Source organism: Oncorhynchus masou, chromosome 15, assembly GCF_036934945.1.
Source record: "Oncorhynchus masou masou isolate Uvic2021 chromosome 15, UVic_Omas_1.1, whole genome shotgun sequence".
NCBI classification, from domain to species: Eukaryota; Metazoa; Chordata; class Actinopteri; order Salmoniformes; family Salmonidae; genus Oncorhynchus; species Oncorhynchus masou.
In genome coordinates, this window is record NC_088226.1 from 33,178,113 (window position 1) to 33,191,991 (window position 13,879).

Genomic DNA, 13,879 nt, shown 5'->3' on the forward strand with positions numbered 1-13,879 from the left:
TTGGTAGAATTGCCTTCAAATTGTTTAACTTGGGTCAAATGCTTCAGGTAGCCATCCACAAGCTTCCCACAATAAGTTGGGTGAATTTTGGCCCATTCCTCCTGACAGAGCTGGTGTAACTGACTCAGGTTTGCAGGCCTCCCATGCTTGCACATGCTTTTTCAGTTCTGCCCACAAATGTTCTATAGGATAGAGGTCAGGGCTTTGTGATGGCCACTCCAATACCTTGACTTTGTTGTCCTTATGCCATTTTGCCACAACTTTGGAAGTATGCTTGGGGTCATTGTCCACTTAGAAGACCCATTTGCGACCATGCTTTAACTTCCTGACTGATGTCTTGAGGTGTTGCTTCAATATATCCACATAATTTCCCTTCCTCATGACGCCATCTATTTTGTGAAGTGCACCAGTCCCTCCTGCAGCAAAGCACCCCCACAACATGATTCTGCCAACCCCGTGCTTCACGGTTGGGATGATGTTCTTCGGCTTGCAAGCCTCCCCCTTTTCCCTCCAAACATAATGATGGTCATTATGGCCAAACAGTTCTATTTTTGTTTCATCAGACCAGAGGACATTTCTCCAAAAAGTACGATCTTTCTCCCCATGTGTAGTTCTAAACCGTAGTCTGTTTTTTTATGGCGGTTTTGGAGCAGTGGCTTCTCCCTTACTGAGCGGCCTTTGAGGTTATGTTGATATAGGACTCGTTTTACTGTGGATATAGATACTTTTGCACCTTTTTCCTACAGCATCTTCACGAGGTCGTTTGCTGTTGTTCTGGGATTGATTTGCACTTTTTGCACCAAAGTACGTTCATCTCTTAGGAGACAGAACGCATCTCCTTCCTGAGCGGTAAGACGGCTGCATGGTCCCATGGCGTTTATACTTGCATACTATTGGTTGTACAGATGAACGTGGTACCTTCAGGTGTTTTGAAAATTGCTGCCAAGGATGAACCAGACTTGTGGAGGTCTACAATTTTTTTCTGAGGTCTTGGCTGATTTCTTTTGATATAGTCCTAACCGACATGCCAAAACTATATTTTGTTAACAAGAAATGTGTGGAGTGGTTGAAAAACGAGTTTGAAAGACTCCAACCTAAGGATATGTAAAATTCCAACATTAATGGTGTACACTATTGTTCAAAAGTTTGGGGTCACTTAGAAATGTCCTTGTTTTTGAAAGAAAAGCAACCTTTTGGTCCATTAAAATAACATACAAATTATCAGAAAAACAGTGTCGACATTGTTAATGTTGTAAATGACTATTGAAGCTGGAAACAGCAGATTTTTAAAATGGAATATCTACATAGGTGTGGAGAGGCCCATTATCAGTAACCATCACTCATGTGTTCCAATGGCACATTGTGTTAGCTAATCCAAGTTTATAATTTTAAAAGGCTAATTGATCATTAGAAAACCATTTTGCAATTATGTCAGCACAGCTGAAAACTGTTGTCCTGATTAAAGAAGCAATAAAACTGGCCTTTTTTTTACACTAGTTGAGTATCTGGAGCATCAGCATTTGTGAGTTTGATTACAGGCTCAAAATGGCCAGAAACAAATAACATTCTTCTGAAACTCATCAGTCTATTCTTGTTCTGAGAAATGAAGGCTATTCGATATACAGTGGGGCAAAAAAGTATTTAGTCAGCCACCAATTGTGCAAGTTCTCCCACTTAAAAAAAATGAGAAAGGCCAGTAATTTTCATCATAGGTACACTTCAACTATGACAGACAAAATGAGGGAAAACAATCCAGAAAATCACATTGTAGGATTTTTAATGAATTTATTTGCAAATTATGGGGGAAAATAAGTATTTGGTCAATAACAAAAGTTTATCTCAATACTTTATATACCCTTTGTTGGCAATGACAGAGGTCAAACATTTTCTGTAAGTCTTCAAGGTTTTCACACACTGTTGCTGGTATTTTGTCCCATTTCTCCATGCAGATCTCTTCTAGAGCAGTGATGTTTTGGGGCTGTTGCTAGGCAACACAGACTTTCAACTCCTTCCAAAGATTTTCTATGGGGTTGAGATCTGGAGATTGGCTAGGCCACTCCAGGACCTTGAAATGCTTCTTACGAAGCCACTCCTTCGTTGCCCGGGCGGTGTGTTTGGGATCATTGTCATGCTGAAAGACCCACCCACGTTTCATCTTCAATGCCCTTGCTGATGGAAGGAGGTTTTCACTCAAAATCTCATGATACATGGCCCCATTCATTCTTTCCTTTCCAATGATCAGTCGTCCTGGTCCCTTTGCAGAAAAACAGCCCGAAAGCATGATGTTTCCACCCCCATGCTTCACAGTAGGTATGGTGTTCTTTGGATGCAACTCATCATTCTTTGTCCTCCAAACACGATGAGTTGAGTTTTTACCAAAAAGTTCTATTTTGGTTTCATCTGACCATATGACATTCTCACAATTTTTTTCTGGATCATCCAAATGCTCTCTAGCAAACTTCAGACAGGCCTGAACATGTACTGGCTTAAGCAGGGGGACACGTCTGGCACTGCAGGATTTGAGTCCCTGGCGGCGTAGTGTGTTACTGATGGTAGGCTTTGTTAATTTGGTCCCAGCTCTCTGCAGGTTATTCACTAGGTCCCCCCGTGTGGTTCTGGGATTTTTGCTCACCGTTCTTGTGATCATTTTGACCCCACGGGGTGCAATCTTGCGTGGAACCCCAGATCGAGGGAGATTATCAGTAGTCTTGTATGTCTTCCATTTCCTAATAATTGCTCCCACAGTTGATTTCTTCAAACCAAGCTGCTTACCTATGGCAGATTCAGTCTTCCCAGCCTGGTGCAGGTCTACAATTTTGTTTCTGGTGTCCTTTGACAGCTCTTTGGTCTTGGCCATAGTGGAGTTTGGAGTGTGACTGTTTGAGATTGTGGACAGGTGTCTTTTATATTGATAACAAGTTCAAACAGGTGCCATTAATACAGGTAACGAGTAGAGGACAGAGGAGCCTCTTAAAGAAGAAGTTACAGGTCTGTGAGAGCCAGAAATCTTGCTTGTTTGTAGGTGACCAAATACTTATTTTCCACCATAATTTGCAAATAAATTCATTAAAAATCCTACAATGTGATTTTCTGGATTTTATTTTTCCATTTTGTCTGTCATAGTTGAAGTGTACCTATGATGAAAATTACAGGCCTCTCATTTTTTTAAGTGGGAGAACTTGCACAATTGGTGGCTGACTAAATACTTTTTTGCCCCACTGTATATGTTAACTTTCCGTAGGCAGCTCTGCTCTAGTCCATCTACGTTTCACACTACAGTCCCACTCAGACAGGTCTGTGTGTGTGTGTGTGTGTGTGTCAGTCTGTAAGTGTGTCTACGCGCGCGGATGTGTGTGTGTGCAGCTTCAGCCTCCGATGTGTGTCAGCTTTGGCTGGTGGTGGTAAGCTAAGCTGCACTTTACACATGGTGTAGATGAAACAGGGGGTCAAGTAAAGCCAGTCACTAAGCAGGCCTGTAAGCTGCTAAAACCTGCCTGGCTGGGAGACTCTGCTCTATAGGCATAGTGTGGTCTGGAGACACACAGACAGACTGCTCGACTGGAGAATTAGGTTCATTTTAAAGGCCCAGTGCTGTCAAAATGGCATTTACCTGTGCTTCATATACGTATATTTGTGAAAATGATGATAATGCCCTTTTTGGTGTGAGAGCTGTTTGAGAAGACCACCTGAAATTTCAGCCTGTTTTCGAGTTTAAGAAAGAAAGAGTTCCAAACCTTTCTGCCAATAACAACTAATTTTCAGTTTCTCCTCCCCACTCAGGCTCCTCCCAGAGAGTCCGAGCAAAATTCTTGCTTGAGAAATTGCTCTTCGGTAAGCTATTTTTTTTTTGAACATTTGAATTGAAAACAGTCACAGTAAGGTACTTAACTATTACCCAGAAATGGTTTAATATTGAGATAAAAAACAGCTGCATTGGACCTTTCAAAGGTTCTTCCTTCTAACATCCTCTCTACCCCTTGCCACCAAGCCATACTCTACAGTACATATCACAGTTAATATAAGACAGCCGAGAGAGAGAAAGAGAGAGAGAATTGTGAAAAAGCAGCAGGCCTGAAATGAAAGGGACTTCCGTGATCATGAGAGTGGCTTGAGTATTGACTTATGTGATCCCATGACTCGACTCAAGGCACCTTCTCGCCAAACAAACTCAGATATGCACTATACCAACACACAAGACAAACAGGGACCTTCGCACACACACACACACACCGCACCACCCACCCCACCTGACTTGCACTAGTTAGTTAAACTTGTTGCTGCCATAGTTGACCTATCATACCATCTGGTAGTGGCCCATCTCGACTGCATGCCTGTATGAGTCTGCTGACTTCCACAGGCTTCAAACTTCCTTCTAAGAGGCACAGAAAGCAGCAGTTGACTACTCCACTGTCGACACTTTTGATTCAATCAGTAGACCTGTATCAATTTGAAAATACCATATAGTATCATTAGCTTTAAAAACAAGTCAATCGGTTTTCTTTTATCCTATTTTAGACCAGAGTGAGGCTCTCTCTCCACTAGCCTACCTGTTGTTCCTGCAGTGAGGAGGATTCACCATCGTCATCAAATCTTTTCGTAATTTATCTGCAGGTTAACTGGCAAAAAGCCTGCCAGTATGCAATTAAAGGAGCCAAATGAACAGCTCTCTTACCGATGCAATTTGGTAGGCTTCTAACGAGTCACTCATTTTAACGTCACTGAAGTCCATCAGTAACCAGCTTAATTAGCCACTTAGCTAGCAAAAGTAGCAAGGCTAATTGAGGCTATTTTGAGGCACCCTTGTCTACAACAACTCCATTCATATGAAACAACAGCCTCTCTGTTGGTTGATCATTGTAGCCTACTCCTCATTTAGCCAATTTAATTCCATCATTTCAGATTAGAAATCTCCCACTTCACTTGCTACCCATGGAGCCTAAAACTGATGTTTTATAAACATGTTTTATGTAATGGTCTATCCTTGTAGGCTATGTAGCAATGCCACATTGATAATAACATTTTAGACAAAGCATTTTTCTTAAAAATGAATGCACTCCTAGTAATTTGTGGCGGCAGGTAGCCTAATGATTAGAGCGTTGGGCCAGTAACCGAAAGGTTTCTAAATCGAATTCCTGAGCTGACATGGTACAAATCTGTTGTTCTGCCCCTGAACAAGGCAGTTAACCCAATGTTCCTAAGCCGTCATTGTAAATAATAATTTGTTCTTAACTGACTTGCCTAGTTAAATAAAGGTTAAATAAAAATAATCAAATACGAAAGTCCATTTGGATATTTGAATAACCGTGCCCCTCCATAGTCTAATTGCCCCCTTCTCTGCTCCTAACAGAGAGTAACACATGACAGATCCAACTGAAACATAGCCTACCAGTATTCAAACTATATTTTATTTATTTATTTATTTCACATTTATTTAACCAGGTAGGCCAGTTGAGAACAAGTTCTCATTTACAACTGCGACCTGGCGAAGATAAAGCAAAGCAGTGCCTTAAAAACAAAGAGTTACACATAAACATTTGTACATAACACAATAGAAACATCTATGTACAGTGTGTGTAAATGTAGAAGATTAGGGAGATAAAGGCAATAAATAGGCCATAGAGGCGAAAAAAAATACAATTTAGCATTAACACTGGAGTGATAGATGTGCAGATGATGATGTGCAAGTAGAGATACTGGGGTGCAAAAGAGCATGAAGATAAATAACAATATGGGGATGAGATAGTTGGGTGTGCTATTTACAGACTGGCTGAGTACAGGCACATTGATCAGTAAGCTGCTCTGACAGCTGAAACTTAAAGTTAGAGAGGAAGATATAAATCTCCAGCTTCAGTGATTTTTGCAATTCGTTCCAGTCATTGGTAGCAGAGAATTGGAAGGAAAGGTGGCCAAAGGAAGTGTTGGCTTTGGGGATGACCAGTGAAATATACCTGCTGGAGTGCATGCTACGGGTGGGCGTTGCTATGGTGACCAGTGAGCTGAGATAAGGCTGGGATTTACCTAGCAAAGAATTATAGATGACCTGGAGCCAGTGGGTTTGGCGATGAATATGTAGCGAGGGCCAGCCAATGAGAGCATACAGGTCGCAGTGGTGGGTAGTATATGGGGCTTTGGTAACAAAACGGATGGCACTGTGATAGACTACATCCAGTTTGCTGAGTAGAGTGTTGGAGGCTATTTTGTAAATTGCCGAAGTCAATAATCGGTAGGATAGTCAGTTTTACGAGGGCATGTTTGGTAGCATGAGTGAAGGAGGCTTAGTTGCGAAATAGGAAGCCGATTCTAGATTTAATTTCAGATTGGAGATGCTTAATGTGAGTCTGGAAGGAGAGTTTACAGTCTAACCAGACACCTAGGTATTTGTAGTTGTCCACATATTCTAAGTCAGAACCGTCCAGAGTAGTGATGCTAGTCGGGCGGTGAAGGCAGCAATCGGTTGAAGAGCATGCATTTAGTTTTAGAGAGAATTTGGAGGCCACGGAAGGAGTATTGTATGGCATTGAAGCTCATTTGGAGGTTTGTTAACACAGTGTCCAAAGAAGGGCCAGATGTATACAAAATGGTGTTGTCTGCATAGAAGTGGATCAGAGAATCACCAGAAGCAAGAGCGACATCATTGATATTTACAGAGAAAAGAGTCGGCCTGAGAATTTGGCCCTGTGGCACCCCATAGAGACTGCCAGAGGTCCGGACAGCAGGCCCTCCGATTTGACACACTGAACTCTATAGAAGTACTTGGTGAACCAGGCGAGGCAGTCATTTGAAACACCACCGATAAGAATGCAGTGATTGACAGAGTCGAACGCCTTGGCCAGGTCGATGAAGACGGCTGCACAGTACTCTCTTTTATCGATGGCGGTTATGATATCGTTTAGGACCTCTAGCTTTGCTGAGGTGCACCCATGACCAGCTCGGTAAACCAGATTACTCACTAGAGAAGGTATGCTGGGATTCGAAATGATCGGTGATTTGTTTGTGAACTTGGCTTCGAAGATTTTAGAAAGGCAAGGCAGGATGGATATAGGTGTATAACATTTTGGGTCTAGAGTGTCTCCCCCTTTGAAGAGGGGGATGCATCCGCGGCAGCTTTCCAATCTTTGGGGATCTCAGATGATACGAGAGAGAGGTTGAACCAGCTAGTAATAGCGATTGCAACAATTTCTGTGGATAATCTTAGAAAGAGAGGGTCCAGATTGTCTAGCCCAGCTGATTTGTAGGGATCCAGATTTTGCCGCTCTTTCAGAACATCAGCTGTCTGGATTTGGGTGAAGGAGAAGCATGGGGCAGGTGGTCAAGTTGCTGCAGGTGGTGCAGAGTTGTTGGCCAGGGTAGGGGTATCCAGGTGGAAAGCATGGCCAGCCGTTGAAAAATGCTTATTGAAATTATTTATTATCGTAGATTTATCGGTGGTGACAGTGTTTCCTATCATCAATGCAGTGGGCAGGTGGGAGGAGGTGCTCTTATTCTCTATGGACTTTACAGTGTCCAAAACCTTTTGGAATTAGTGCTACAGGATGCACATTTCTGTTTGATAAAGCTAGCCTTAGCTTTCCTAATTGACTGTGTATATTGGTTCCTGACTTCCCTGAAAAGTTGTATATCGCGGGGGAAATTCAGAATGCCACAGGATGTTTTTAAAGCTGGTCAATGGCAGTCACGTCTGGGGTGAACCAAGGGCTATATCTGTTCTTAATTCTACATTTTTTGAACGGGCATGCTTAGTTAAGATGGTCACTTTTAAAGAGCAACCAGGCATCCTCTACTGACGGGGTGAGGTCAATATCCTTCCAGGGTACCCGGGCCAGGTCGATGAGAAAGGCATGCTCGCTGAAGTGTTTTAGGGAGATTTTGACAGTGATGAGAGGTGGTCGTTTGACCGCGGACCCATTACGGACGCAGGCAATGAGGAGAGTGATCTCTGAGATCCTGGTTGAAGACCAGAGATGTATTCAGAGGACAAATCGGTCAGGATGATAACTAAGAGGGTGCCTATGGTGACGGATTTAGGGTTGTACCTCATATGTTCCTTGATAATTTGTGTGAGATTGAGGGCATCTGTCTTAGATTGTAGGACGGCCGGGGTGTTAAGCATATCCCAGTTTAGGTCACCTAACAGTACGAACTCTGAAGATAGATGGGGGGTAATCAATTCACATATGGTGTCCAGGGCACAGCTGGGGATTTAGGGGGTCGGTAACTTTGTTACATTTAAAATTAAAACATTGAAAAGTAAATCATAATATAAAATCCCCCAGTGTTTTCCACTAGCGTCAGCTGTTGACTATACAGCCGATTACAGACTCATTTTCAGCCAGCTACTTTGTCCACTTAAATTAACTACACTACTTTCCAATTCGCTAGTCCAAAAAAGTCTGCAGAGCCCTTTCCCAATAGAATGAAGAATATCCATCTTCTTGCAATCTATTGATAGGAGGACAGGCGCCTGTCATTCACAAAGTGAGAGATAACAGGTAAACACTGCTGTCTGCCCACCTCTTTGTACCTGGGTGTGTGTGTGTTGCGTGCGCTGTGGTTGCATTCAAATTTCTTCACAATGAGGGAGAGAACATGAATTTGCACCTCCCATATGTGAGTTAATTTGCACGTCTCATATAATGTGGTAATGATGTGTAGAAATCCACTTAGCCTATTGTTTTCTGGCACATTCATTTATTTTATTTTGCATGCAAGGTCTGACATTAACGATGGCCTGCTGGCACAGGGACAGTAGAAACACAGGGCCAGAGGATTTCATCAGTAACTTTTCAGTGTATTCCAGTTCATGTACCTGCTCTGTCACTGTCTACCATTGAAAACTATTGAAGACCACACGCATAAATGTCAGGCTATTTGTATTTGAGCAATATGATTGGCCATTCATTCAAGCACCACCACACTCCCGCGAGTCACAACTTCTCGAGCACAGGAGCAGTACATGAGTTTGTGCCTTCACACAGCAAACGCGAGCTGTCCAGAGCGAAAAAGGAAGCGCCCATCAATCTACTCGCTGAGCTTAATTATTTTATGGAAAGTGATTTACAAAATCAAACGTTCAATAGGGAACATACCAGCAATATACCTGCTCCTGTTGATAGTCTGCATAAGGAAAGCTACGAAAAGACACTTGGCATTCGTCTTGGCTAGCCATGGCGATGTCTCTTTTTTGTCTTAAAGGGGCAGTGTCCGATTTTCAAATCTTTTCAAAATGACATACTTTAGAAACAAAAATGAATGTAATTAATACAATGCAATTCTAAAGAATAGAGGAATGACTTGCATTGCTAAATTATATTACATAGCTTTTTAATACATATCATAGTAACCAAATATAGCAGAATATAGACAAAAAGCATGCCAACCTATAGGCCCTGCATGACCCCAAATAATTTAAAAACTACACCCTTTCCGGGCCAGTAGAAATTCAGTTCGGGCCAGTAGATGTTTGGCCAAATGGCCAAACCGTTTGCATTTTTGATATGAAGTCTATCAGGACTAGCCAGAAAGTGACGTTAAAGTGAGTGACTCATCAGTAGACTACCGAATTGCAAGATGAAACGCAAGCGAGAGACCTGTTCATTTGGCTCCCTAATTTGCATACTGGTAGGCTTTTTTTGGCGATTAACTGCAGATAAATTATGAAAACATGTGATGAAGATGGCAAATCCTCCTCACTGCAAGGAACAACAGGTAGGCTAGTGGAGAGAGAGCCTCACTCTGGTCTAAAATATGATAAAAGAAAACCCTTTGAATGGTTTTAAAAACTAATGATACTTAAATGGTATTTTCAAATTGATACAGGTCTACTGATTTAATCAAAGTGTTGACAATGGAGTAGTCAACTGCTGCCTTCTGTGCCTCTTAAAAGGAAGTTTGAAGCCTGTGGAAGTCAGCAGACTCTTACAGGATTATTTAAATGCCCAGGGCAGTCCAGTTTTGTTTTGCCTTTGTTTTATATCATATTGTACAACAGCTGATGAAACTAACACCGACTGCAAAAGTGTGTAACAATTGATACGGGTTATTTCCTGATAGTTGCAGTTTCAAAATACAATGTAGCATTGGAATATACCAGCGGCCACCAAAATAGAGCTTGTTCGGCAAAAATGTATTAACCAGACCCCCCCCAGCCCAGGGGAGCCTGGGCTAGCTACTTTTTTTTTTTGGCTGGCTACTCAATGTGCTTGTGAAAAAACGCTGATCCCCTGAGCTGTCAGGGCACTTTCATAGGAGGCCAAAAGGGCAGCTCCTCGGGCACTGGTTGAGCCCTATTTGTGCATGTGCCTGGTGTGCGGAGTGCTACCTTGATATGTCTCCCCAGTACCATTCTGCTTCCTGTAGCGACCCCCCAGCCCCCTCCTTCACACCATTGCTGCTGCTCACTGGAGTCATGGGCTTGGCCGGCTTGGGAGGAAGAGCTGCAGAGAGAGGAAAAAACAAAGAAGGGAATAGAGAAAGACAGAGGGTTAAGGGCGAAACAAAAATAAAAGTGGGCTTCGACATGTATGAGGCGTACTGACATGACAGTGGACCTGAAGCTTGTAGGAAACAGTCTTCCCTTCCTGTCATTCCTCCTTTCTTCACCTCTACTTTTGGCTTCTGAGTTCATTCCTTCATCCCCCCCCCCCATCCCTCAGGCTTAGATTATGTCGCAATCGGCCATACTGGCCATGCTTCTCCTCCCTCCCATTCAGCATTGTGTTAATAATTTACCAAGAAGAGACCTCCCTCCACGGCATTTGGAATATAGAGATTCTGTGAGAATACTAATTGGAGGATAAGTAGCAGGAAGCAGAGCTGGGCTGGCTAGATCCCACTCACCCCAGCTAACAGTAGAGAGAGGTGTACGTACACACACACATACACACATACACACATACACACATAGACAGGTCTAGCCTGCTAGTAGAGGAACCTTGAGGGTCAGGGAGGGGTGAGATAGGGAGTAGAAGGTAGGGGCGAGACATGCCACATGCCAGGTGCAGCAGAGAAAAAAAGTGTAATAACTTTGCTAGCTTTAGGGGAAAATAACCCTCACCCCCCTCCCTTTGCCTCCTCTAGCCCAACAGCGGCTACAGTGTTCATCTGCAAAACCCAAGCCAAGCATAACTAACCTGCCTCTGACCCAGACACCCAACTCAGCACCCACAACCACACACATAGACATAGACTTAGACACGCACACACACATGTGAGTATATGTGTATACACTCTTTAGTCAAGATAGTCACTGACTTTAGAGAGTGCCCTTTCAGAGAGCACACACAACAAAGAGCAGTGTGTGTGTGTGTGCGCGCGAGCACACGCGTGTGTTTCATCTTTCATTCAGGGGTCTCCACTGGCTCTTTGGCAGGCCTCTAGAATGTTCTGTCCCTCTCTAGAACATTTAGGGCTGCTCTGGGAACCCACACACACCAGGGAGAGAAGACACAAGGTGACATCATGACAGGCAGTCAGAGGAATCTCATAACTACACTACTAGGGGGTCGTCCAACCAGGCAACCAGGCCAGCCAGAGACAGACACCCAATCCCCCAGAGTCATCCAGGACACATTTATTGACATAACCATTTCTCAATGTCCCCGTGATAGTCACATCACTCACTGTCTGTCCCCATGCTCTATAGTAGCAGTTACAGCGAGTCACATGTACTGAGGGTATTACTACTGAATGATCTATGCATGACGGGTGTCAATAAAGGGAATTGGAACATGTGACAGACGTACAGCATAGGAAACAGATCTTAGTAAAAAGAGGTTACAGTTGGAGCAGACTGAGTACAATATTTACTTCGCTCCGGCAGTACAGAGCTAGGGGAATATAAAACCGTGCCTGGGACACTAATGAAAACCAGTTCCTTCAGTTGGGTTGGCAGTTGGTCCACGGGGGCAAGCACACACACACACGCGCACACAAGCAGGGTTGGGGAGTAATGGATTGCATGTAATTACGTTAGCAGTAAAAAAAAAAAAAATTGTAATCAGATTACAGATACTTAAAAAAATTTAAAAAAATGGAGATGATTACTTAAAAATTCAGAAAGGATGTTTTGCGCAAAAATGATTTGACATTCAAATCAGCATAAAAAAAGGCTTGCTTTTTTTGTTTGTTCCACCTGAGGGAGTCTGACCACAAATCAAAGACCACTGTGATGACACACCAAATGCGTTTGATGGATCGCGGGAAAAGAGCAGGAATAGGCTTTTATAGGCTACAGTCCAAACTATGTCTTCCAATGGTGACACTGTTGTCGGCAACCAAAAGTTATTCAACTTGAATAAACGCTCGGAGGTAAGGACATTTTACATTTTCATTTTAGTCATTTAGCAAAGGCTCTTTTTTATTCTTATGTTTGGAGGACAAAAAATGAACTTTGTTTTTACAGCTAACACTCCCCACCCCCCCCCCCCCCTACTTTGCAGAGGCTATTATCCAGAGCAACTTACAGAAAGAAGTCTTCTTCAAGGGCACATAGACAGAATTTTCAGCTAGTCAGCTTGGGGATTTGAACCAGCTACTTTTCAGTTACTAGCCCAACACCCCCATTAGGCTACCTGCCGCACAACAGCAGTGGCGTAGCCTATGGGTGATACAGAAATCACTTTGATGTGAATCACACTGCTGCTCTCTCGTTTAGCTTGTGGTTGTTGTGGATGGCTGTTCACAAATGTATACGTGTATTTTAAAAGACGTTTACACTGCCTATCAATCGTTGTTTTCGTGACCAGGGTGTATTCATTAAGGAAAACGTTTACCGTTTAAGAACCAAACAGAAAGAAACAGAGCAAATCGAATGTTTCGATTGGGCAAATTCAGGTAGGTCCCTCCTCGTTTCCTTCGGTTAGCTTCAGTTTAAGAAACGGCCATTCTGTTGCAAAATGTAATGAATGCGCACTCAGTGGACAGCCAGTAAGCTTATAAAATGTGCTCTTGCAACAGCTGCATAGTGCGGATCCCAGCCTATGGTGTAAAAGTTTGAGGGAGTTCCTCCCTCCCTACATACAGTCAACAAGTTTCATTTAAGAAGACCACGAGTGGGCCTTTCATTGCTCAATCGAATTTGTGCAATGACAAAAAAAATGTCCAAACTTGGGCACTTTTGATAGTCTTAAACAGCTGCAAATTAGTGAGGTATCAGCATCAACAACACAAATAGTAGACCTATAGCAAACGCAGCATATGGCATACATTTTTCACGTGCACAAATAACTTTTTGGTAGTGCTCAAAGCATATTTGTTTCCCCAACTCAAAGCAATGACCCCAATCGTAAAATGCAGCATGGCCAGCTATGTAAACTCTAACATTGATTTGTCCTGCAATAGATGTCATTCAATTGGTAATATTCATTTTTGTCTTCTTCTAATGCCTCTTAACCAGATTGACGTTTATTGGGATAAGTCTTGTCCGTGAGGCAGAACTGAGTGATTTACGCCAGATGGGCCAGCTGCAAAGTCAAAATTAGCTATATTGTAAGAATGTATGAAAACAGAAATGAGCTTTTTGGTCTTAATTTAAGGTTACGGTATGTATTAGGGTTAGCAGTGTGGTTAAGGTTAGGGTTAAGTTTAAGTTTAAAATCAGATTTTATGACTTTGTGGTTGTGCTAGCTAGTTACCACTCTGCACAGCTGACTCCAGAACAAGATTCATGACGAAAAACACTAACCTGCACGAATCTAAAAGTAACTGAAAGTAATCCGATTACATTACTGAGTTTGGGTAATCCAAAATAAATGTTAATGATTACAATTGTGGACTGGTAAATGGTAACCATAACGGATTACATTTGGAAAGTAACCTACCCAGCCCTGCACCACACACACGCGCACACGGTGAGCCAGCCAGGCAGCCCAGGAGACCAAGC

General features: G+C 42.8%; 1 protein-coding gene across 3 annotated transcripts in view; it reads right to left on the bottom strand.

Moving 5' to 3' along the window:
* LOC135556158 (phosphatidylinositol 3-kinase regulatory subunit gamma) overlaps positions 1-13,879 on the bottom strand; it is a 297,567-nt gene that overhangs the window by 14,123 nt on the left and 269,565 nt on the right. For all 3 annotated transcript variants that reach the window (XM_064989134.1, XM_064989131.1, XM_064989132.1), the window contains one exon: positions 10,319-10,433. In XM_064989134.1, the coding sequence (XP_064845206.1) occupies positions 10,319-10,433 (115 nt within the window). The remainder of the gene's footprint in view (positions 1-10,318; positions 10,434-13,879) is intronic.